At 35.6% G+C, this 24,788-nt stretch overlaps 1 protein-coding gene across 1 annotated transcript in view; it reads left to right on the forward strand.

Annotated features, from left to right (window-relative positions):
• LOC100920693 (myosin-13) overlaps nt 1–20,306 on the forward strand; it is a 71,904-nt gene extending 51,598 nt beyond the window's left edge. Inside the window, exons 28-38 of the mRNA XM_031965540.1 lie at nt 5,375–5,571; nt 6,472–6,655; nt 8,120–8,285; nt 8,987–9,111; nt 10,722–11,030; nt 11,129–11,332; nt 11,968–12,093; nt 12,262–12,432; nt 16,541–16,645; nt 16,760–16,855; nt 19,380–20,306. Coding sequence (XP_031821400.1) covers nt 5,375–5,571; nt 6,472–6,655; nt 8,120–8,285; nt 8,987–9,111; nt 10,722–11,030; nt 11,129–11,332; nt 11,968–12,093; nt 12,262–12,432; nt 16,541–16,645; nt 16,760–16,855; nt 19,380–19,526 — 1,830 coding nt within the window. The 3' untranslated portion in view covers nt 19,527–20,306. The remainder of the gene's footprint in view (nt 1–5,374; nt 5,572–6,471; nt 6,656–8,119; nt 8,286–8,986; nt 9,112–10,721; nt 11,031–11,128; nt 11,333–11,967; nt 12,094–12,261; nt 12,433–16,540; nt 16,646–16,759; nt 16,856–19,379) is intronic.
• The last annotated feature ends 4,482 nt before the right edge of the window (nt 20,307–24,788 follow it).

Below are 24,788 nucleotides of genomic sequence, written 5' to 3' on the forward strand. Positions count from 1 at the left end.
CTGACACATATAGCTAGACAATTATAGAAAAATCACATTATCTCTGGTAAGTCTCAGTTGTTCCATCTGTAAAATGGGGATGAAAATATATGAACTACCTACAACATAGGGTTATTGCAAGGAAAATGACTTTGTAAACTAAAAATGCTATAGAAATATGAGTTCTTGTTCCTATGTTTATTCACATTGCTCCTCCTACTTAGAATCCTTTCCTGCTACTTGCTTGAAGACAAAGATTGATTTTTCTTTTCTCTAGTAAACTTATTACAAGGCACAAGGTAGATACTTAATAAAAGTTGATGTGTAGCTCTGCTTTAAGATAGAAAAACAAAGATCATTTGAAGGATAAAAAAAAAGTTCCAAAGAGGAATGTATAGGTAGTTGAAAAAAGATTTTTCTCCCTTCCCAGGAACAATTTTAAAAGAACATTTTGGGGTAGAGGTGATCCTACATTCTCAAAGGCTGAGCCAGTGAGGTATAAGCTCTGGAAGGGCCTACTAACCTGGGGAAATTCTTTCTTCCTGAATGTGTCTAGATTTTATGCCTATTGTTTGAGAACCAACCTGTAACTTTTTTTCTTAAATTTTAAAATTTATTTTAAACCGAAGTACAAAACAGAAAAGGAAAAATTCACCATGAACATAGCTGAATATGAGAGGATTCAATATAAAGCAATATTTATCCTTTTCAAGAAAATCTTTACTTTTTTTACTTTTACTTTTACTATTACACATTGTTTTCAAAGCAGTCCAGTTTTTCTTTGCTTCCCTGTAGGTTTTTTTTTGTTCTCTGCTGTGCACTTTTTACTTAAGTTTTTTTTTCTTCTCTGCTCCCATTTTGTGTATGCATACACACACACACACACACACACACACACACACACACACGAGTATATATACACATATGTGGTGTTCTCTTCTTTAAAATATAATGGTTCTCTCTGGGAGCAGGTTTCTCCAGGAGGTATTCTGGAAGGCAGCCTTAGTTTCAGTTAAAAGTAATAATTACTCCAAATGCAGCCAGGTGATAAAAGTTCAGATCTTTTATTGCTTCCTCCAAAATAGCCCGGTTAGTTTTCTTGGTGGCCTATCTCTCTGCTTGGTTCCAAGAGCGCTCCCTCTGAATGTCTCCAAATCCAAAGGTTTGCCCAACCAGCACAAAGGTGGAAAAATGGGAATGAATCTCTTGTCTCCTTGCCTGGGGCTGGGCAGCTTTCTGGAGAGCCTTTCGGACCAGCCTTGGTCTCAGTGGGGGAAATGCAGAAGGCCAGCCACCACTGTGGTGTGAGATGAAGTGAATGAATCTGACTCCACCTCTGAGAGTGGGCTTCTGGGTTTCCTCCCAGAATCTTCCTGTGTCTGTTCCAGAGTGCCTCTGTATCTGTCCCAGAGTGCTTCTGTGTCTAAGAGCTTCTTGCTTATATGAGCTCTCTAAAGGTGTGAACACAAGCATTGTTTCTATCAGTTCCACTTATTCATACACATATATGTAAAACCATACTGTGCTTATTTCCATTTCCCATCTGTTTCTCTGAAAGTGGATAGCATTTTCTTTCATAAGTCAAAGTCTTTGTATTTTTTTCCCTAAATTAACCAGCTCATCATTTTCTATACCACAGCAATTTTCTAAAGCAATCACATTCTATCTGAGAGATTTTCTATGAAAGTTTCCCCCCAATTTCTGTATTCTTTCTTTTCCTGGCTGCATAGTTTTTATTTATACAAAAAAATCTGAATTTAAAATATTCAAAATTATCCATTTTATATTTCAGTAATACTGAATTTGATTCTTTTACATCCCCCTCTCAGCCCCCCCCCCCCCCGGTTTCTTTGAAATTTCTGATCTTTTGTTCTTCTAAATGAACTTTGTTATTGTTTTTTCAAACTCAATAAGATTTTTTTTTTTTTAGCTAACTTTAAAGAATCTCGTCATTGGATCTGCTTCACAGTGGCGATTTTTTTTTCCAATCACAATAAGTCTCAAAGTTATCTGCATTGATAGAAGGAATATTCACACCAGTAAAGTTAGGGGTCCTTGAAGTATTGAATGATAAGTAAGGACATAAAAATAGCAAAACTAGAGAAAATCCCCACAGTCAAGCTAGTCTGCAATTATCTCTGGCAATGAGACTTTTTATTCAATCTAAGAGAGAGTGAGTGAGAATTAATGGCTCTGTTAGACAGGCACCTTTACAACTCATGAAGGGCTAAAAAAGAGAATTGCTAATACAATACTATACAAACTATTTTGAAAAATAGGCAAAGAAGGATTCCTACCAAACTCCTTTTATGAGACAAATATGGTATTGATACTTAAATCAGGAAGAGCTAAAACAGAGAAAGAAAACTACAGATCAACTTCCCTAATGTATATTGATGCAACCTTTTAAAATAAAATATTATCAAGGAGATTATGGAAGCATATCACTAGGATCATACACTATGACCAGGTGGGATTTAAGCAGGAATACAGGACTGAGGCAATATTAGGAAAACTATCAGCATAATTAGCCATATCAATAATGAAATAGAACATCATGTGATCATTTCGATAGATGAAGAAAAAATTGACAAAATACAGTACTCATTCTTAGTAATAAATGGAGTTTTCCTTAAAATTATAAATAATATCTATCTAAAACCATTAGTTGGTATTTTCTGTAAATGGGATAAGCTGAAAACCTTCCCAGTAAGATCAGGGGTAAAACAAGGATGCTTGTTATCACCCTCTATTATTTAATACTATAGTTTACATGTTAACTAAAACATAAATATGGTACTCAAATCCATAGGAGTTTACAAGATCACCAAGTAAAATATTACATAGGAAAAAAAGAGAAGAGGTCCCAGAATAAAATCCTAGGGAGCATCTACATTTAGAGGGAGTAATTTGGAAGATTCAGAAAAGCAGCAGTCAAATTGCAAGGCAAAAAAGGACACAGTGGTGTCCCCAAAATTTCAAGAAAAAGGAGTATCAAAGAAGTTATTAATAATACCAAAAGCTGCAGAGAGATCAAGGAGAAAATGCCATTGGTTGGCAATTAATAGGTCATTGGTAACTTTGGAGAGAGCAGTTTTTGTGGAATGATGAGATCAGAAGCCAGATTGTAAGGGCTTAAGAAGGGAGGGAGAGGAGAAAAAGAGAAAGCATTTACTATGTCTTTTCAGTGAGTTTAGTTACAAAAAGCAAGAGAGAAATAGGATAATAGTTAGCAGCACCATAACTATAAATAAAGTTATAATGAACTACTCATGATATAATCTAGAGCTGAGTTGTATGTCCATTTGTAATAGTAGATACAGGACAAATAAAAGATCTACAAAATTTTTAAAAGTTAGCATAGTGACAAGAAAAAGGAATTGAAGGAATTAGAATAGGCAATGAGGATACAAAACTTTAACTAAGTTGTAGGATATACATTTCTATATATAATCAACAAAGCCCAGATGCAAGAGATAAAAAGAGAAATTCTATTTAAAATAACTGAAGACAATATAAAATATTTGGCAGTCTACCTGCTAAGACAAACCCAGGAACTATATGAGTACAATTGCAAAACACTTTTCACACAAATAAAGTCAGATCTAAACAATTGGAAATATATTAATTGCTCATGGATAGATAAGTTGAGCAAATATAATAAAAATGACAATTTTGCCTAAATTAACTTAGTTATTCAGTGTCAAACCAGTCAAACTATGAAAAAATTATTTTACACATCTAAAAGAACAAAAGAGTTAATGAAAAAAAGGAGAAGGAAGGTAGTCTAATCATACCAGATCTCAAATTGTATTATAGATTAGTAACCATCAAAACTATCTGGTATTTGTTAGGAAATAGTGTAGCAGATCAGCAGAATAGATTAGATACATAAGACACAGCAATAAAAGACCATAGAAAATCTAACATTTGATAATCTTATAGACCCCTGCTTCCGGGACAAGAGCTCACTGTTCAGCAAAAAACTGAAAAAAACTGTAAAATAATATAGCAGAAACTAGGTATAGACCAACATCTTATATACTATATGCCAAAATAAGGTTAAAATGGGTACATGTTGTAGACATAAAGGGTGATACCATAAGCAAATTAGGAGAGCAAGAAATGGTTTACCTATCAGATCTATAGGAGAAGGAAAGAATTAATGACCAAACAAGAGATAAAGACTATTATGAAATATAAAATGAATAATTTTGATTACATCAAATTTAATAATTTTTACCCAAACAAAATCAATGCAAACCAAGATTAGAAGGAAAGGAAAAAAATGGGAAACAATTTTACACCAAATGTCTCTGATAAATGCCTCCTTTCTCAAATATGAGGAACTGAGTCAAATTTATAAGAATACAAGTCATTTTTCAATTGATAAATGATCATAGGGATATTAACCCATACTTTTCAAATGAAGAAATCAAAAGCTGTCTATAGTCATATAAAAAAAAAGTTCTAAATCACTGTTGATTAGAAAAACATAAAATAAAATATCTTTGAAGTATTATCTCACAGCTATCAGACTGACTAATATGACAGAAAAGGAAAATTATAAATTTTGAGGAATGTGGGAAAATTGCGACACTGTTGGTGGAGTTGTGAACTGATCCCACCATTCTGAAAAGCAATTTGGAACTATGGCCAAAGGGAGATCAAAATGTGCCTACCCTTTGATCCAGCAATACCATTACTAGATTTCCCAAAAAATGGGGAGGGGGAGGACTTAGTTGTACAAAATATTTATAGCATCTCTTTTTGAGTTTACAAAAAATTGGAAATTGAGGGGATGTCCATCAATTAAGGAATGGCTGAACAAGTTGTGGTATATGAATATAATGGAATACTATTGTGCTATAAAAAATGGTGAGTGAGTGAATTTCAGAAAAACTGGGAATATTGACATTAATTGATGCAAAGCAAAAGAGGAGAATTACATGATAATCAACTCTAAATGACTTAGTTATTCCCAGCAATACAATGATCCAGTACAATTCCAAAAGTCTCATAAGGAAAAATGCTATTCACCTCAAGAGAAAGAATGGATGAAGTCTGAATGCAGATCAAAGCATATTGTTTTCACTTTTTATGGGTTTCTTTGTCTGTTTCTTCTTTAACATGACTAATATGGAAATATGTTTTATGTAATAGCATTTATATAACCCATATCAAATTGATTACCATCTTGAGGAGGGAGAAAACTTGGAACTCAGAAATTATTAAATTACTGTTAAAAATTATTGTTTACATATAATTAGAAAAAATAAAATACTATATAAATATTTTTTAGAAGTAGAATTCAGAGACCTAGTACTCTAGTGTGAATCAAAATATTCTACTTTAGAAGCTGATTTTTACCCCTTCCATATTGTTATCATTCCAGACCAAGAATGCTCTTGCCCATGCACTACAGGCTTCCCGTCACAATTTTGACTTGTTAAGAGAACAATATGAAGAAGAACAGGAAGCCAAAGCTGAACTCCAGCGGGTCATTTCCAGAGCCAACAATGAAGTGGCCCAGTGGAGGAACAAATATGAAACTGATGCCATACAGCATACAGAGGAACTGGAAGAGGCTAAGTATGGACTTTGGAATTCATGGGGTGGAAAACTAGTGAATAAGCAGTCCAATACTCAAGACAAATCACCATTCTCAAAATCCTTATACATCTTATTTTCCTAGACTTTTCCTAAATACTTATATAGGATCCCACAACCCCATAGCAACTTCTGCCTTTCCCAAAATAGTTCCCTCAATCCATCTGCCTCCCTTCTGTGACTCATTTGAGCCAGATCTTTCTCTAACTTGCCTCCCTCAAGCTTTTTGGAGCTTCCCCAGATGGTTCCTATATTCTCTTACATCACCAAATGTCTTAAATCAGTCTTATCTCATACTTGTGAACTATTTATCTTTCTTTATGTATAGGACACTGGCCAATGAGGGCCCCAATCCTGAAAGCATATGCAATAGACTCTGCCTTCTGCCAACCTACATGAAGAGTGTAGGGAGCTTCTATAAGTCTGTGATGATGGATCATGAAGGGGTCCTTCTCCCCAGTTCAAATATGCACAATTATTTTATACTTGTGATACTTGTGATGTTCCATCTATTCACTGAGTAGTGAAGAAAAGACTTTTGATTGGCTACTAAGTCAGAATTGAATGTGCTTACATAAATCATATAGTCAAAATAGCTAAACTGATCTCTCTCTTCAGTGACCTTCTCCACTTTCTCTCATGGTTCTTACTGGTTAAATATTGGTTCCAATATTTGGCTTTATATAGAATTTACTACTTCTCATGCAACAAGACTCCAAGAAGACTCAATCTTGGCATCCTGAAGGTCATTATCAGGCTCATACCCACTATACTTAAGAAGAACTTAGGTTTCTCCCTTCCCCAATTCTCTATTACATTTATTAGTTTCTCTGTGCATTTGGAAATAGTTCCTTTTTGAAGAATTTTCTATGGTCCTTGCAGGAAAAAATTAGCACAGAGGCTCCAAGAGGCTGAAGAAAATATTGAGACTGTGAACTCCAAATGTTCATCCTTGGAGAAAACCAAGCAGAGGCTTCAGGGGGAAGTGGATGATCTTATGCTTGATTTGGAAAGATCTAACACAGCCTGTGCTGCTCTGGACAAGAAACAGAGGAACTTCGATAAGGTCCTTTCTCAATATTTTTATGAATACAAATTTATGGCAATAATCCTTAGTTTACTTTTTTCAAGTGTTCTCTAAATAGAAAACACCATATAAGTGATCCACTTGTGATACTAGAGTCATCTGACTTAAATAGCAGGTAGCTATTCATAGAGGATAAAAGAGCCTTATAAGAGTCCATAATTGTCATCTATCCCTTCCAATCTATAATGATCTAGTATTATGTTAACAATGGAGTAGACATGTCAATGCATGGAATACTAAATGTACGGAAATGAAAGTATGTTGTAATCTGAGAAATTGAGCCAATGTAAAGATTAGAGGTACAACTAGGAAAGCAATAGAGTACTTAATGAAATTGGATCAGTGCATTTGTGTTAAGAAAATAAGTAGGAGTGTGACCAATGTGGAACCCAAAAATTTGGGAGGCACAGTAATAGGAAACTTGCTAACGTGTGGAGATCTTCTTTTTGGCTGGGACATCTCAGATATTTGCCAGTTATGTAACCTTGGACACTTAAGTCACATAACCACTCTCGGCCTGTTTCCTTGTCTGTAAAATGGGAATATTAATACAACTTATTTGGCAGGGTTGTTATAAGAAATAAATGAAATGATATATATATAAAGTGCTGTGTAAACCTTGAGATGCTAGATATTACAAGCACTGAATTTGAAACCAAGAAGACCTGAGTTCAAATTCAACTTCTGATGCTTGCTAGTTATATGATCCTGGGCAAGCCACTTAATCTAATTTGCCCCAGTCCCCTCGACTGCAAAACTGAAGATAATAATATCACCCACATCCCAGGATTATTGTGAGAATCAAAAGAATTAATATTTGTAAAGGACTTCGTATGGTGCCTGGCACATGGTAAGCTCTATATAAATATTAGCTATTACTATTATTATTGTTATTATATTATAGTTATTATTCTTATGTTGCAAGCTAATCTTGATCTAAAGCAGCACACTCCTAGTTTTTTTTTTAAGCTATATCCTATCATTATTTGTTTTAGCTAAACTATATAGCATTTGAGGTGGAGAAAAACAGGAAGAAGTAGATTTCATAATATCTATTTAATCCATTTGTGGTGATATGACTTTTTAGCCTTACAATACCAGAATCCCTTGTTCTTTCAACCTTAAGGATGAGATAAACTCAGTTTCTTCAGTAGCATTTGTGTGTGTGTATTTGTATGTAGGTATATACACATATATGTATATATTTGCATATGCAAATACATAAATATATATAGCTGTTGAATTCATGTATGAATCAAGACATCAACCCATGTGTCACTGATTCTTTTTGAAAAATAAAGGATAAATAATGAACAATAACCACATAAATATATATGTGTGTGTGTGTATACATATTTTAATATATTTATATGTATGTGTGTGTGTGTGTGTATTTTAACCTGTTACTGCTACTTCCCATGAATAACTCTTGTGATTCTTTAGGTCCTTGTGGAGTGGAAGCAAAAACTTGAGGAGAATCAAGCAGAGTTGGAATCTGCTCAGAAAGAATCTCGATCCTTGAGCACTGAACTTTTCAAAATGAAAAATGCCTATGAGGAAGTACTAGATCACTTAGAGACCATGAAAAGGGAAAACAAGAATCTCCAAGGTTAGTATCCCCATCTTCAGATGCTTAAAACTCCACTATTTACCTCTCAGACTCCTATCTCCCTCCTTAAGGAGTGTTTCACAAACTTTCATTCGGTTTCCTTGCTAGGCCCCTAAATTGGTGAAATAATGACAGCATTCGACTTTTAAAGTACATTCAGGGATATTATCACATCAATAATCTCACAATAACTCTGCCTTGCAAGGCCCAAGACCATGCCTTATTGCTAGCCATCTGGGGATCCAAGTTAACAGCAAAAAAGACCTTCTAGTAAATCTTGTCACCATTGTCCCAGGAGTTTCTTTAACCAGTTCTCTTCTTTGGTTGCCTCTTAGTTATTTTTAAAACCTCATGAAGTTATTGAGGTAAATTATTTATATAGAGATGGAAATGTCATTAGAGAACTTGTAGTATTATGACCTGCTTATTTAACAGGTGAGGAAAGTAAGAAGTTATATGATATACCTGAGGTTATATAGATAAGCACATGTCATAGCTAAGATTCAGTCCCAAAACTTTGCCTCCAAATCCAGTATTAATTCCATCACACTGCTTCTCTATAATATGTGGAACCGAGTTCTACATAATTATCTCCTTTTCATAAACCTGTTGGTCAGGAACAAAAGATCAAGAAGAGTAACTACCTATAAGAGGACTGAAAAGCACTGAAATTACTTAAATAGCAAATTCTGTTATTACAGTGGAGATCTGTGATTTAAATGAGCTGATTGCAGAAAAGAGCAAGAATATGAAAGAAATTGAGAAGACCAAGAAACAAGTTGAACAAGAAAAGACAGATCTTCAGACTTCTTTAGAAGAGGCTGAGGCAAGTTTCTGAAATAGTACATGCTGGGCTTTTAGAGAAACATGCAACTGAAATGATTGTACTAGAGGCTCTATAGTCTCACCCCCTTCTGTAGGTCCTTAGAAAAAAATACACCAGGTCATTATTAGCTCTGAGCCTATACCTTATCTCATCTATTTCATTTCCTTTATTCAGTACATGATATTTGCTCATTTTGTAAAAGCCCTTTTTTAAAAATTCTTTTCTCGATCCTATTCTCTCAGGAAGAAAAGGAATCAACCCTAAGCCACCTTAAATAACTTCAAACTTCATATTGTCCCATATGTCCTATTCATCTTTGGTTATATTATTCTATTTCTGGACTCTATGTTTTTGCATGGACAGCCAGGTAGCACAGTGGATAGAGTGCTAGACCTGGAGATATCTGTCCTCAGACTCTTACTAGCTGTATGACCTTGGGAAAGTCACTTAACCTGTTTGTCTCAGTTTCCTCAATCTGTAAAATGTGCTGAAAAGGAAATGGCAAACCACTCCAGCATCTCTACCAATAAAATTCCAAACAGTGTCATATAGAGTCAGACATGACTGAAAAATGGCAACATTTCCTCTCTTCCAACTCTCAGGATTTCTAGATTACTTTAAAACTAGTATAAGAGTTACCTCCAATGGAAAATTTAACCTGAACCTTCCAGTTGCTAGTACCTTCTTTCTTACTCTTCCTCAGAGAATTTACTTTCTACATATCATACCCACATATCCCATAGAATATAAACTCCCTGAAGGCAGGGACTGGTTAATTTTTATTTTTGTATCCTTAGCACCTAGCACAGTGACTAACACATAGTATATACTTAAAATGTTTGTTGAATTGAATTGAAAACGGTTGGCCAGAACCTTCACATTAGCAGAATGTTTTCCCAGACTATTCTAGTTGTAAACAGTTATGATTGGCCTCTCTAAAAGCAATAGCCATGCTTTTATCAAATGAATATTGAGGGTTCTGATCTGCAGCAGAAGTATGTCAAAGGGATTCAGTAGGGAAGTATACCTTATTTAGGAATAAAGCCATTTAAATATTATTTATCCTTTAAAAACAAAGATGGATCTTAATTCATAATAGTTGTTAAAGTAGAACCTCCTATAGGTAAGAAAAATCACCTAACAACGAGCATATTAAGTTTCTGGATTTGAATTTTACTGATATCTCTACTCCCTGTTTCTATCAATCTATTTTGATGAACTTGTAATTATGAATTACTTCTTTAGTTTTATTTAAGATTTTACATAATCTGAATTCAATTGAATTCTACAACTGCTTAATAAATGCCTACTAGAAGACACTATGTTAAGAACTGAAGATATAAAAAAAAAATAGTTCTTTGTCTTTAGTGAGCATACATTAAAGAATATATGCTTGGAGCTTATATTTCCCACACTGATGTTTTTCAATTAACTAGTCCATTCATCTTCACTAGAGATGATACCATGCAACTAGATCCATTTACATTTCAAGGAAGATATCTTGGAAGATATCAGGCTGAAGCATGATAGCTTCAGCCCCCATCCACATTCTTTCTATCCAGGGACACATTCTGTGGAAAAAGTGAGACATTATATTTTCTTCCACACAGGGCTCCTTGGAACATGAAGAAAGCAAAGTCTTACGTATCCAGCTAGAACTAAACCAGGTAAAATCTGAGATCGACAAGAAAGTCACTGAAAAGGATGAAGAAATTGAGCAGTTAAAAAGAAATAGCCAGAGAATGGCAGAATCTATGCAGAATATGTTGGATGCTGAAATTAGGAGCAGAAATGATGCCCTGAGGCTTAAGAAAAAGATGGAAGGAGACCTGAATGAAATGGAGATTCAGTTGGGCAGGGCTAACCGCCAGGTGGCTGAAACCCAGAAACACCTTCGTACCTTCCAAGGTCAACTCAAGGTAAGTGAGACAGCCCTCAGACAACTGCTCTTCTATTACAGTTTCTATGAATAGTCTTGTTTCGCTGATCCTAATCTCATGTTTGCTTCCTGCTAAAGGATTCTCAGCTGCAATTGGACGATGCTCTTAGGGACAATAGTAACTTGAAGGAGCAGTTGGCCCTTGTGGAACGCAGGAACAGTCTCTTGATGGAGGAACTAGATGAGATGAAAGTGGCCTTGGAGCAAACTGATAGGACACGCAGACTATCTGAACAGGAGCTGCTGGATGCGAGTGAACGGGTGCAACTCCTACACACCCAGGTACTCTGAAGTTTACTCCAAAAACATTTCTTATGCCTCTGCAAAAATGCAGCAAAGGACATGCATGCTTCTTTTTTTATTTGAATTTAATTCCAGGGACTAGGTCTCTGAAGATTAATCCCTTTTCTTCCCCTTATCAAAAAAACTAAAACATTGGAACACACAACATATCTCTTTTTGTTGTAACTGCCAGGAAACACAAGAGCCAAATTTATCAACAGAGTATTGTAATTTTTTCAACTTTGGCAGCTGAAAGCATCTACTCCTTCAACTTGGTTCAAAAAGGTCCCACACACTTTGAACTTGCTTTGAAGTGTAAGCCACTTCAAATCCTCTTTTAAACATGTGAAGTATAAATTTTAAGTAAATCAAGATATTTCAGAGATTTATTTTTTTTAATCACATAAATATAACCATGAAATAGAGGAAAGAGAACTAAAATTAGAGTTACATGACCTTACTTCCAAATCTAGCCATCAAATACTACCAGTGTATCTTTGAGCAATTCATTTAACATTCTTTAGCCTTAATTTATTCATATGTAAAATGGGGATATTAAACTAGATAACATCTGAATTGCTTTCTAGATTTAAATGTATGAAACTGAATCCCTCTTTATCTCATTTTCTTTCTAGAATGCCAGCCTCATAAATACAAAGAAGAAGCTGGAGGCTGACATTACTGAGTGCCAGAAAGAAGTGGAAAATTCTATACAGGAGGCTCAGAATGCAGAGGAGAAAGCCAAAAAAGCTATCACAGATGTGAGTGAGTTCTGTTGCCTCTTTTCACAAAGATTAGATGAAGGGTTGGGAGAAAGGGTAGACCTCTAGGTTTGATTTGGTTTTTGTAACAAATCAAGGAAACCTCCTGTATGGGCTAGATTATGATGATGGGTAGATGACATAAATATTTCTTATGGTCCTAATCAGGCAGCCATGATGGCTGAGGAGCTGAAGAAGGAGCAGGACACCAGTGCCCACTTGGAACGGATGAAAAAGAACTTGGAGCAGACTGTGAAGGACTTGCAGCACCGCTTGGATGAGGCTGAGCAACTGGCCCTGAAAGGAGGAAAGAAGCAGATCCAGAAACTGGAGAATAGGGTACAGTGGAATGAGAATAACCAGAGAATTCTGACCTATGTTATAATTCTAGGTCTAGGTAGAACCCATGTAGTTCTTCTACCTGCAGATGTGGTCTTGCAATATTCTGCCCAAAGACTGGCAGTGAAAACAAAGGGAGAAAAATTACACAGTGACCTGAAAGTGAGCTTGTGGCCATTTCTACTAGGCTCTGACTTCCTTCCTTTCTCTCCTTCTCCCCTCTCTGTCTTTGTCTCTCTCTCAGTGTTTTTGCTAAGCCAGAAAGTATTGAAATAAATAATCATTACTGTGCCTATGAATTTTTAAAAACGCATTTTATGAGGAGTTTTATGTAGGTTCAAATCTGTTTATGGAAAATATATGGGAAAAGTAACCTTTTTTTGAGGTAATTTCCATTTTGAGGTAATTCCACCCTGTATAGTAGAAATAGTACTGAATGTGAATTCAAAAGACCCCTTACTCCTTCCTGGTATAATGCTGGAGAAACTGAGGCAGGCTAGAAATTAGAGACCAATTTAATAGTTTATTAAATGGAGAGATTTACCGGGACCAAATGATCCATGTTTGGTCCCAGGGCTGAACGAGACTTTTGTCTCAAAGAATCCAGTCCTGAATGTCGATAACAAGATTCTTTTATAAGATAACAAGAGCAATGACATAATGGGGGAGGTACCTGGATGGGGATGACCTAATGGGGGTAGGAACCTAGGATGAGGATGAGGACCAGTAATGCAGAGAGGTACTGGAGAGGCTCCTGATATTCTAATGATGTCTAAAATGGATAGACATTTATCCTGTCAAACATTAAGAAGGAATGATTATATCCTAAAGATATAAGACCTTTATCTCATCAAACATTAAGAGGGAAAGGTTATAACCTGAGGCAGAGTAACTGAATAGGACAATTAGGAAAACTGGGTCAGGCCATTACAAGGGAAGTGGGGCACAATACTAGTTCTATGACCTTGGTCAAATAATTTACAATTTTTTAAGCCACAATATAAAATTGGGAAAGCAATATTTAGATTACCCAGTTTTGGTGGTAAGGGGAGAAAGTACTTAGCAAATTGAAGAGTATATACAGTAATGCAATCATACTTTCCTAATATTATTACTTGAATTTTATAGTAACACAGAGGCAAAGCAAGATTATGGAATCACTTTATTCCATAGAAACAATACTATATATGTTGCAAATGGGTGACCAAATAATCTTGTTGAAGGACTTGATAAAGCATCACGATTTTGTTATGTGAACTTATAATGTTATTGCAAAATATCATTCATCAGATAATACATGCAACTGAGTTGGCCAAGTCCAGTATTTGAGAACCATTTCCCCATTTTGTTTTAAATTTCTGTCTTCTTTTTTTTCACTTACTCCAGTGTTTTCACTTCTTTCCCAATCTTTCTTAAATCTAATTTAAATTCTTCCCACAGCAAGGCTAGCTTACTTCTAATTTTTCAAGGTGTACAGATGATTTAAGTTTGTTTTTCAAAGTTAGAATGTAGACATTTCAAATCTTCTATATGCTATATACTATGCTGGGTTCTATTCTTTGCCAATTTTTCTGTTCGGTTCCCTGTTGATTATCTTTCCCTTAGCCTTTTCTAGGTCACCAAATGTGGTTGAACTGTTGGGTAATCTATTTTGTTTGTTTTGATTTTGTTTTGTTTTTAAATCAGAGCTATATTATGCAGAAGAGCATGTAAAATATGCCTGTGAGGACATAGAAGGGTGGGGTTGAAAAGGGAGGGGAAGAGACAGAAGGGAGGAGCAAAAATTAAAGGATACACTCTTCCTTTCTTCCTGGAAACCCCTACCAGTTGTTATCTTCAAAAAGAAACACTAAAACACACCCTTTCTGTTACCTAGTCAAACATTCCATTCCACCAGTAGTGCATGTGAGTCAGTTTCTGTGAAACCTCATTTGGTCACTTTCAAAATGAGTTGCTCCCATAACTTATTTCAATTCAACTATCTGATCCAAAAAAATTCTGTTAAGCGTTTACTGATGCAATACACTGAAAACACAAATATCAGTACAATAATAGACTTTATACTCCAGGACCCCAACCTACTGACCCATGTGGACTCTGTTAAGAAATTCATATATGGGCCCTGATGGAGAAAAATTCAAACTGATAAAAATCACCACAAGCCAACACAGAACTTGCCTGTAAAGTAGAAGGAAAAAGTTGTTGCTCTAACCTATGGAGCTATGTTACATCCAGGCAAGAGAACCTGGTATTATTTAAGATTTAGGAGTCTAGAGAAAAGGAAGGTGGAAGAAAGAACCAACATAGCTCCTTCAAGAATGGATTGGAGGGTGGAGGACCTATAGTTAAACTTTCTATGATTAAGTAAGTGAACTTACATTCTATACATACCTCACCATTCTGAGGCCTAATATACAGAACGTATAATCACTGCCCCTGTGGAATCATATCAAATGAACTTCATTTTCTTTTTACCCCATGGTTATCAGTAAGTTAAATCAAAGGAATTCTGTAAATAGAGTATACCTCATTTTTAAAATTCTTCAGGCTATTATGGATTGCAATAATACTGCTCAGTGGATTGAACACTGGACCTAGAGTCAAGAATTTCTGAAATTCAAATCCAATATCAGACACTTACTAGCTATGTGATCCTGGAGGAGTCATTTTAGGACCATATCTAAAGAGTAATTTTTAATGGTTCAGTGAGCTTAAAAAGTTGTCTCTAGTAAGATAGTCATAGATCCAGACTTGGACCTGTGCCAACATTTTTTTTTCAGTGACTTAGATAAAGATATAAATATAGTAACAGATAAAGTGATAGATAGCTATAAAATTTGCAGATTCAAAAATATCTTGACAAACTAAAAGCATTGGAATAAATCCAATAAGATGAAACTTAATAGGGACAAGTAATATTTATATATTGCTCTAAAGTTTGCAAAGCATTTTATAGATGTTATCTCACTTGATTTTTACAATATTCCTGTGAGATAAGTGCTATTATTATCCTTATCTTATAAATGAAGACACTAAGACTCAGAAAAGTTAAATGAATTACCTCAGAATTTCTTCTCTCTTGTCTGTGGTACTCACACCTCCAGGAATTCTCACAAATGCACCTACTTGCTGCTCCTAATGAGGTTGTGTTACCATGCATTATTTTGTTTACAATCCTTGCCTCATGCATTTCTTCTTAGCTCCCAGCAGATGGTGGTCATCCCCTTTTCTAGAGGACTGGCTTTCCATCTCTAGATTTCCTGGCTCAGAAAGACTTCTGGAGATTTCTTTTGTATTTCATTTTCTAGAATTGGACCTAGAAATCTTCCAGACTTCCAGAACAACTTCTTGCAGCTCATAAGCAGGATTCTCTCCCCAGTTCCACAGTGGACATGATGAATTATCAAAATTTGTATCTTTTTCTACCTCAGAACCTAGGTAGTATACCTGTTTTAGTAATCTATGTCTGTCTAAAGGATTTGGAATAATACTTACCCCACTTTTTCTCTAATTCTCTCTCAGTTTACCCTCCTCAACTGCCCTTGGATTTATGAGTGGAATTATTTAATTTACTAGGGGTGATTCTCAAAATATCAAGGGGAAGGGGTAAAATGGGGAAGGGAATATATACTTCTTCTGGTATTACTGTATGTAAAGGTAAAAATATGTAACCCCCAGGTGTACAGCAAGATAAATATAAATGCATGGTAAGGTAAAACACTATAAAATCTTTGAAGAGAAGGAGGTCATTTATAGCTGAAGGATTAGAGAGACACAGTAATGGAGAGGGTGGGGTGTCAACAAAAAGATTTTATATAGGAAATTATACCTAAATAAAACTTTGATTTATTATGACTCTCAGGGATTCTGGCCACTGTTTACTAATTTCTTACATAGTGTGGCCTACATCCTACCCCTGATAGTGACATGTAGTCTGACTATTCCCTCCACCTACGATCATAAGATTGAAGAAAACCAAAGTAATTTGGGGACCTCTGAGCTTCAGTATATACCTTTGCAAAGTTTAATGTGTCAGGACAGATGATTCCACATAGCTTAAGTAACAGATGTTCTTAGAGATTTTGATTTTTCTTTTGTGGTGTCTTAGGTTCATGAGCTAGAAAATGAGCTTGATGCTGAGCAGAAGAGGGGCGCTGAAGCCATTAAAGGGGCCCACAAATATGAACGGAAAGTCAAAGAAATTACTTACCAGGTAGATGTTGGAGAAACCACAAGAAAGTCTCTGTTACTTAAATTTTGTTCAGAAAATTAGTGAAACCCATAATAAAACCACATGAAACCCATAATCTTAATTCTATCTTTATAGGCTGAGGAAGATCGGAAGAATGTCCTCAGACTCCAGGACCTGGTAGACAAACTACAGGCCAAAGTGAAGGCATATAAGAGACAAGCAGAGGAAGCTGTGAGTATAAAAGCTTCCCCCAGATGTCAGATTCCCTTGGAACCATATGGATGTCTGTATATTTTCCTGTATATTTTCTCCTTACAGTCAATTTTGCTCATAGAGCAAATGTTTCTATTTCTTAAAAGAAACCAGCCTCTAGGAACTTCAGATCACACAGTTCTTTAGGGGCCAAACCCGATATTCTCTCCCATAAAATGAAGGAATTGAGTTTAAGAGATTGAAATGATTGCTAAAATCTTTTTCAAACTCTTGACATTCTGTGAATATGCTCTCTAGAGAGCAGTAACGTCTAGTGGAAAGGGCACTGTATTTGGAGTCAGAAAAAAAAGAGATTTGAATCTTGGGCCTGATATTTATGAGAACTGTGATCTGAGAAGAGTTGTTCATTGTCTTTGAATCTGTTTCCTCATCTATAAAATGAGGGTCTTAATATTTGAACCACATCCATTGCATGAGTTATATAAGAAAAATTCTTTTTAAACCTTAAATACCTCAAGACTTCAATATACCACCAACATATGAACTTCCTCAACTAATAGGGCAATTTATAATCTATCCACATTGTCTCAGCCTGTGCTTCTCCTGTCCAGGCCTTCTCATAAACTCTCCATAGAGCCCCAGCCAATATGCTGGGAGAGAGTTCTTTTAATATTCCATGTGACCCACTCAGGGTTATTTGTTGCTCTTCAGTCTAATAACCTAACTGACCCATCTTTTTCTAATTATATATCCCTTGGATGTTCCCAATTATACCATATGTTATGGACAAATCATCATTGATAATGTGCTACAACCTATTTTTGTCCACCACCCATCTCTATTGTCTTTTGTTCTTTGGAGATTGTGGTATTCCTTGATTCCTAACCATATTGTGTTACTGGAAGAATATTAACATTTAACAGTAGGGTTTTGTTTCAGGGTTTCAATGTGATTCAAAGAATTATACATGTTTCTAAGTTAATCAGTCAATCACCAACCACTTAATTAAGTCCTTGCTATGTACCAGGCACTGTACTAAGCACTAGAGATATAAAGAAAAAACAAAAGCAAAATAGTTTCTGCCCTCAAGGAATCTCATTCTTTAAAAATTGCCTGTTTCTTTCTCATATTTTCATTAAGGAGGCCTCCCTATAAATCTTAAAATAATATAAAAATATAAATCTAATCTATTACATATTCTATTCTAATTCATCCTACCCCACTCTTCCTCATTGTATCCCATCAAATCATTCTTATTCTAACCCCTCTGCTCATCTCTCTTTATCCTACTCCACTATGGATGAAATGAAACATGAACAAATAGCAGTAACTCTTTCATTTCCATTTTCTATATCCATATCAGTATTCTTCTCACAACTCAACCTCAGCCAAACACTGTCTTACAGTGTTTACATTTGAGTTCTTAAGAAATAGAACTGAGAAATAGTAATCTGGCTTTTTTGAATGGAGAAAATATACTAAATAAAGTTTTGAATATTCAGCATCTCCTTACTCTGTTTCTGCTACCTATTCACGGAGAACAGTTTTATTCTGGTTTGGTCCCAGAGAAGCAATGTGGACACAGTGGATAGAGCTCTGGCTTGGAGTCAGGAATTCTCAGCTTCATGAGTTCAAATCTGATTTGATCCCAGGGAAGCAATATGGTCACAGTAGATAGGCTTGGAGAGACTTGCTAGCTGTGTAAACCTGAGCAAGTCACTTAATCCTTTTTGCCTCAATTCCTAATCTGTAAAAAGAACTGGAGAAGAAAGTGGCAAACCACTCTAGTATCTTTGGATTACGATTGAGTAGACCTTACATTCAAGGTAGATTCATCTAGCTAGACCTGGTCATGGAGAAAGTTTATTTGGTGCTCAGCTTACCATGTGATCATGGCTTCTCTGAAAGACAGAAGTCTTTCTCAATCTATTGAAGCAGGGATATCTGTCCTTCTTCCTCTTTATCTGCTTAGACTCCAAGATACCTTCCTTCCCTGACTCACCCAAATTTGTCCTATACCTTATAAACCTGCCATTGTCGTGAGACAGCTAGGTGATAGAGGAGAAGGTATGCTGAGCTTAAAGTAGGGAAGGCCTATATTTAAATTTGGCCTCTGACTCTTACCACTATGTGACTCTAAGCAAATCACTAAATTACTGCCTTCCCTAGTCTCCTTATCTGTAAAAAGGGATGAAAATATTAGCACCTATTTTCCAGTGTTGTTGGAAGGATGTTAGGATAGTATATTTAAAATGTATTTCAAACCTTAAAATAGCACTATGTAAATATTAGGTGTGCTTAACATTACCTGAAGAATTTCTAATTCCATTGCTTTGGAGAACTCTACCTTTCTTTCTTTATCCCAGGAATGATAGTTCATCGTACCTCAATCATCAATCATTCAATCAACAGACATTTATTAAGCATTTACTATATGCCAGGCACTGTTCTAGGAACTGATTCCCAAAAGATGAAAAAGAACAGGATTCTCAATTAACAGTAGTATAGAACAGTTGTCATTTCTTTCCACATTCTCTTTTAGGAGGAACAGGCCAACACTCAGTTAATAAGGTGCAGGAGAGTTCAACATGAACTGGAGGAAGCTGAGGAGCGGGCTGACATTGCTGAGTCACAAGTCAGTAAGCTGAGAGCCAAGAGTCAAGACACAGGGAGCCAGGTGGGTACATAGACCATAGTGCATAGCTCGAATTGTTATTTCTAGTTCTAGAATTTTAGGGAAATCATAAATATACCTTCTTCCTGAGTAGGTTCTACAAAATTTGGGGGCACAGAATTTAAAGGGATTCTAAGAAACCCAACCCAAAATCAAAGGATACAATTTCCAACCATAAATCTCTTGGGTCTCTCTTGCCACCTGCTTACAGGTTTTGTAAATTTCAATCATAGGTATTTCCAGAATATTTTTATGCATTTTTAATATTCTATAAAAGATTTAAATTATAATACTTATTAAAGCTAAGCTCTTTAAACTTTCAAGAAGATCTTTGCAAAGAACTTACACAGATTGGTGAGGGCTTCTTTGTCTGTCTAGGGAAAGGGCAAAGGAAAATGGAGAGGTGATAGTCCTGCCTTCACTCTGAACAAGTGAGAGTCAGAGCAAGGAATTAGTAGCTGCCTTTTTTCTTTCACTAAGCATTACTATGATCTAAGTAGTCTCTGCATTGCAAAAGAGCTAGAGATCTGATGAGTGTACAATGAACAATAGACAAAGAAGCCCTTTTCTTAACACTTTGCTTGAATGTCTAAAATTGTCAATGATTCTACTCTGGGGAAGATTTTATTTTTCTGTACAGCTTCATAGAGATTTTTTTCTTTCTTTCCAACCTGTACAGAAAATGGAAGAGTGAGTATCTCCAGTTACCCATTGCCCATTGCTTATGGGTATATCTACAATGAAGATAATGGAGATAACTGAAAGATAAATGGAAATGTTATAAATAATAAACATTTTCAGTAACATAAAATTCTTAACTTTGTCATCTTTATTATTCTATAACTTAAATCACCAAGTAATAGAGTTATGAGGACTAGATTTATAGACTGAGATTTAAAGGTTATTAAAGGTAGCAAGGACTTAAGGAGGTGAGGGGTCTTGTTCAATGTTATCCAGTAAGATGAGCTTGATCCCAGCATGACTGAGTCCCAACCCAGTGCTCTTGCCTCTATACTTAGAGTAGAGAAGTCCTTTTCTGCCATCCCTCTGCCATCATATGAATGTGATATTCTTACCTATGCCATTTTATATATAAGGACAATTATGCTAAATAATCTCTAAATCCCCTTCCAATACTAAAATTCTAGGATTGTTGGAAATATTAATCAATGAAGAAGAACACTTTAAATTTATATAGGATCTTTCTTCCCAGGATCTCAAAGTACTCTATTATCTAATTTTATAGATAGGAAAAATTTGACCAGAATAAGTTTAATGCAGTGGAAAGAGTGACCATAATGTGGTAGAAAGAAGTTGGACTAGGGAATAATTGAAATAAGAATTCTCAATGAAATGTTTATAGTTTATTAAGAAATTATTATATCCAATTTTTCTTTTATTGGACCTGTAATTTCATCTATGTTGAGAACTTCCAGTGAGCAACCTCCTTCTGATGCAGATCAGCTATAGATCTGGAAAGATCATCAGCCCAACAGTGTCGTGAATCTGTTGTAGCTGAGAGGAGGGCCTTATGTGCAATTCAAGAATCTTCTTTTCAAAATGACTATATTACCATTTGTCTCAGTAGGAAGCCAGGGGATATAAATCAACTTTCCATCTGCTCTCATTCCTAAGAAAAGAAAGTTTCTTTCCCTCTGATTCCTAGGTCACAGTCAACAGATTCCATTTTCAACCAAACATAAGGTGTCATTTCATTCTCTAAATCTATGCCTTTGCACAGGCTACTCTATATCTCTAGAATTCACTCTTTCCTTACTTTTCCTTCTTAGAATTTTTTAGCATTGTTTATTAGGGCTCAACTACAGGGATTTCATTGTTTATACTATCTCCCTCCTAAAAACATCTTGCATTGATTCATCGATGTTACTATTGTATTTTTGTATCTGTAGCACAGTACCCTGCACAAGGTAAACATGAGAAATTCTTTTGAATTAAGAGAAAGAAACTAGAGGTGTAAAAATGAAGAAAAGGGTATATAATAAATAAATTAATGTTTATTTATTTACTGATCAATTGATACTACACTGGAGGTCAGGTTTACTTAGAGATGGCTGTACTTAGTCCTAGAGTACTAATTCATCCAAGATCCCCAGATCCAGATTTGCTACTTTCACTCTTTACAGCATATGCCAGGCAAGTCATATTACTTTGGCCACCATCTTCACTCTGATTCTAAGGAAGACAATCCAGGACACCGAACCTAAGTAGACACATTAACATCTGTTTTGCTATTGTACCCTAAGGAGCATACCTTATATGATTTACAAATGAAACCTTCTGTATATGTTGTCTTCCCCCTTAAGAAAAGAATTCCTTAAGAATAGTGACTGTTTTACCTTTTAAGGTGGGGGGAAGAGAATGGGGACAGGCAATCAGGATTAAGTGACTTGCCTAGGATCACAGTTAGTAGCTGTCTGAGGCAGGATTTGAACTCTGGTCCTCCTGACTCCAGGGCCAGTGCTCTATGGTTTATTTTTCTATTCATATCCCCAGTGTTTAACATAATGCTTTTTGCAAAGTAAGTGCTTAATAAATGTTTTAATCATTTATTCACCTATCACGTTGCATCTATTCAAATTCCCATCACCTGCATCCAGGCCACCATCCAAATTCTGAGCATCTTTTCCCATACTCCAGTGGCCACTTCCCCCTAGATTTCTTCAATTCTTCACTCTTTTACTGTAATCTCCTCCCTCCTCATTAGAATCCTGCAAACTATACCAAGATTTCTCCTGCCTACTGAATTTACAAGATATAATCCTGTCATGAGGTTGAATCTCAAGGAAGAACTTTGCAACTGCCTCTCTCAACAGACCTCTTTCCAACTAATGATATTCTATTTGTACTCATTCCTCAATGACTACCATACTCAAACCTCCACATATTTGCCCTATTTCAGTGATTCTATACCTCCATCCCTACCCCTACCCCAGCAATCACCATTATACAAACCCTAATTCTTAATGACTACCTGCTTTCATAATTCCAGCCTCTTTAATCCTATCTCTACTTCTATTTAGACAATATCCCACTCCTCATGCTTGCACCATAATTTTCAAATTTGCTTTCATCTTAAGTCTTTTCTTTTCTCCCTCCTTCTATCTCCTAGCACTCAGTGGAACCTAGCTATCTCCTGATGATAATCATTCCTGACCATAGCAGCATTGGTTTTATTTTCATTGTTATCCTCTTTTCATGATGGGGAAATTGAAGTACTCTTTGTTTCCATTGTTACTTCCAGACTCTTCTTCTACCACCATGTTTTATTCAACAAAGTCTCCTTGGAGAATTACACTATTCACATGAATCTAGAAGCTGCTATCAGTTATCTATTGATCCCTTCCCCTTCCCACAGCCACCTCCCCAACATTCTTTTTCCTTCCTCATTAAGTTTAGATCCTGGCTCACAGATTTTATCCCAACTCATACATGTTGATTCTCCATCAACTGTCCTATTTTTTAGTTCTTCATTCTATTCAATTTCTGTGACCTACTTTAAAGCTCTACTTCGTGAGCTACATATTTCTAGTTCTTTGGTCACAAATTCCTTCCTCCAAGGGGAAGGTCTTTATGACCAAAGCAGAACTAGAGATCATTACTGATCACAAAATAGAAAATTTCGATTATACCAAACTGAAAAGTTTTTGTACAAACAAAACTAATGCAGACAAGATTAGAAGGGAAGCAATAAACTGGGAAAATATTTTTACAGTCAAAGGTTCTGATAAAGGCCTCATTTCCAAAACATATAGAGAATTAACTCTAATTTATAAAAAATCAAGCCATTCTCCAATTGAAAAATGGTCAAAGGATATGAACAGACAATTCTCAGATGAAGAAATTGAAACTATTTCTAGTCATATGAAAAGATGCTCCAAGTCATTATTAATCAGAGAAATGCAAATTAAGACAACTCTAAGATACCACTACACACCTGTCAGATTGGCTAAGATGACAGGAAAAAATAATGATGATTGTTGGAGGGGACGGGAAAACTGGGACATTGATGCATTGTTGGTGGAGTTGTGAACGAATCCAACCATTTTGGAGAGTAGTTTGGAACTATGCTCAAAAAGTTATCAAACTGTGCATACCCTTTGATCCAGCAGTGTTACTACTGGGATTATATCCCAAAGAGATTATAAAGAAGGGAAAGGGACCTGTATGTGCACGAATGTTTGTGGCAGCCCTTTTTGTAGTGGCTAGAAACTGGAAACTGAATGGATGTCCATCAGTTGGAGAATGGCTGAATAAATTGTGGTATATGAAAATTATGGAATATTACTGTTCTGTAAGAAATGACCAACAGGATGATTTCAGAAAGGCCTGGAGAGACTTACACGAACTGATGCTGAGTGAAATGAGCAGGACCAGGAGATCATTATATACTTCAACAACAATACTAGATGATGACCAGTTCTGATGGATCAGGCCATCCTCAGCAACGAGATCAACCAAATCATTTCTAATGGAGCAGTAATGAACTGAACCAGCTATGCCCAGAGATAAAACTCTGGGAGATGACTAAAAACCATTACATTGAATTCCCAATCCCTATATTTATGCACACCTGCATTTTTGATTTCCTTCACAAGCTAATTGTACAATATTTCAGAGTCTGATTCTTTTTGTACAGCAAAATAACGTTTTGGTCATGTATACTTATTGTGTATCTAAGTTATATTTTAATAAATTTAACATCTACTGGTCATCCTGCCATCTAGGGGAGGGGGTGGAGGGGTGGGGTAAGAGGTAAAAAATTGGAACAAGAGGTTTGGCAATTGTTAATCCTGTAAAGTTACCCATGCATATATCCTGTAAATAAAAGGCTATTAAATTTAAAAAAAAAAAAAAAAAAAAGAACTGCCACTCAAATAAAAGTGAAACAATTAAAAAAAAAAACAAATTCCTTCCTCCTGTACAGTCTGAGAGGTAAACTATCCTATGTTCTTCTAATTTATTTATAATCTCATTCTTTATACCTAGGTCATGAACCCATTTTGACCTTATCTCGGTATACAGTATTAAGTTTGGGTCAATGCCTAGTTTCTGCCATACTAATTTCCAATTTTCCCAGCAGTTTTTGTTAAACAGTGAATTATTATCCCAAAAGCTGGAGTCTTTGGGTTTGTCAAATACTAGATTATTAGTTATTGACTATTTTGTCCTGTGAACCTAACCTATTCCACTGATCAACTAGTCTCTTGTCAGAGTATTTTTTTGACCATACATAAAACAAAATAACACACTTAAAGT

The sequence above is a fragment of the Sarcophilus harrisii genome, chromosome 4, assembly GCF_902635505.1.
Source record: "Sarcophilus harrisii chromosome 4, mSarHar1.11, whole genome shotgun sequence".
Lineage (NCBI taxonomy): Eukaryota > Metazoa > Chordata > Mammalia > Dasyuromorphia > Dasyuridae > Sarcophilus > Sarcophilus harrisii.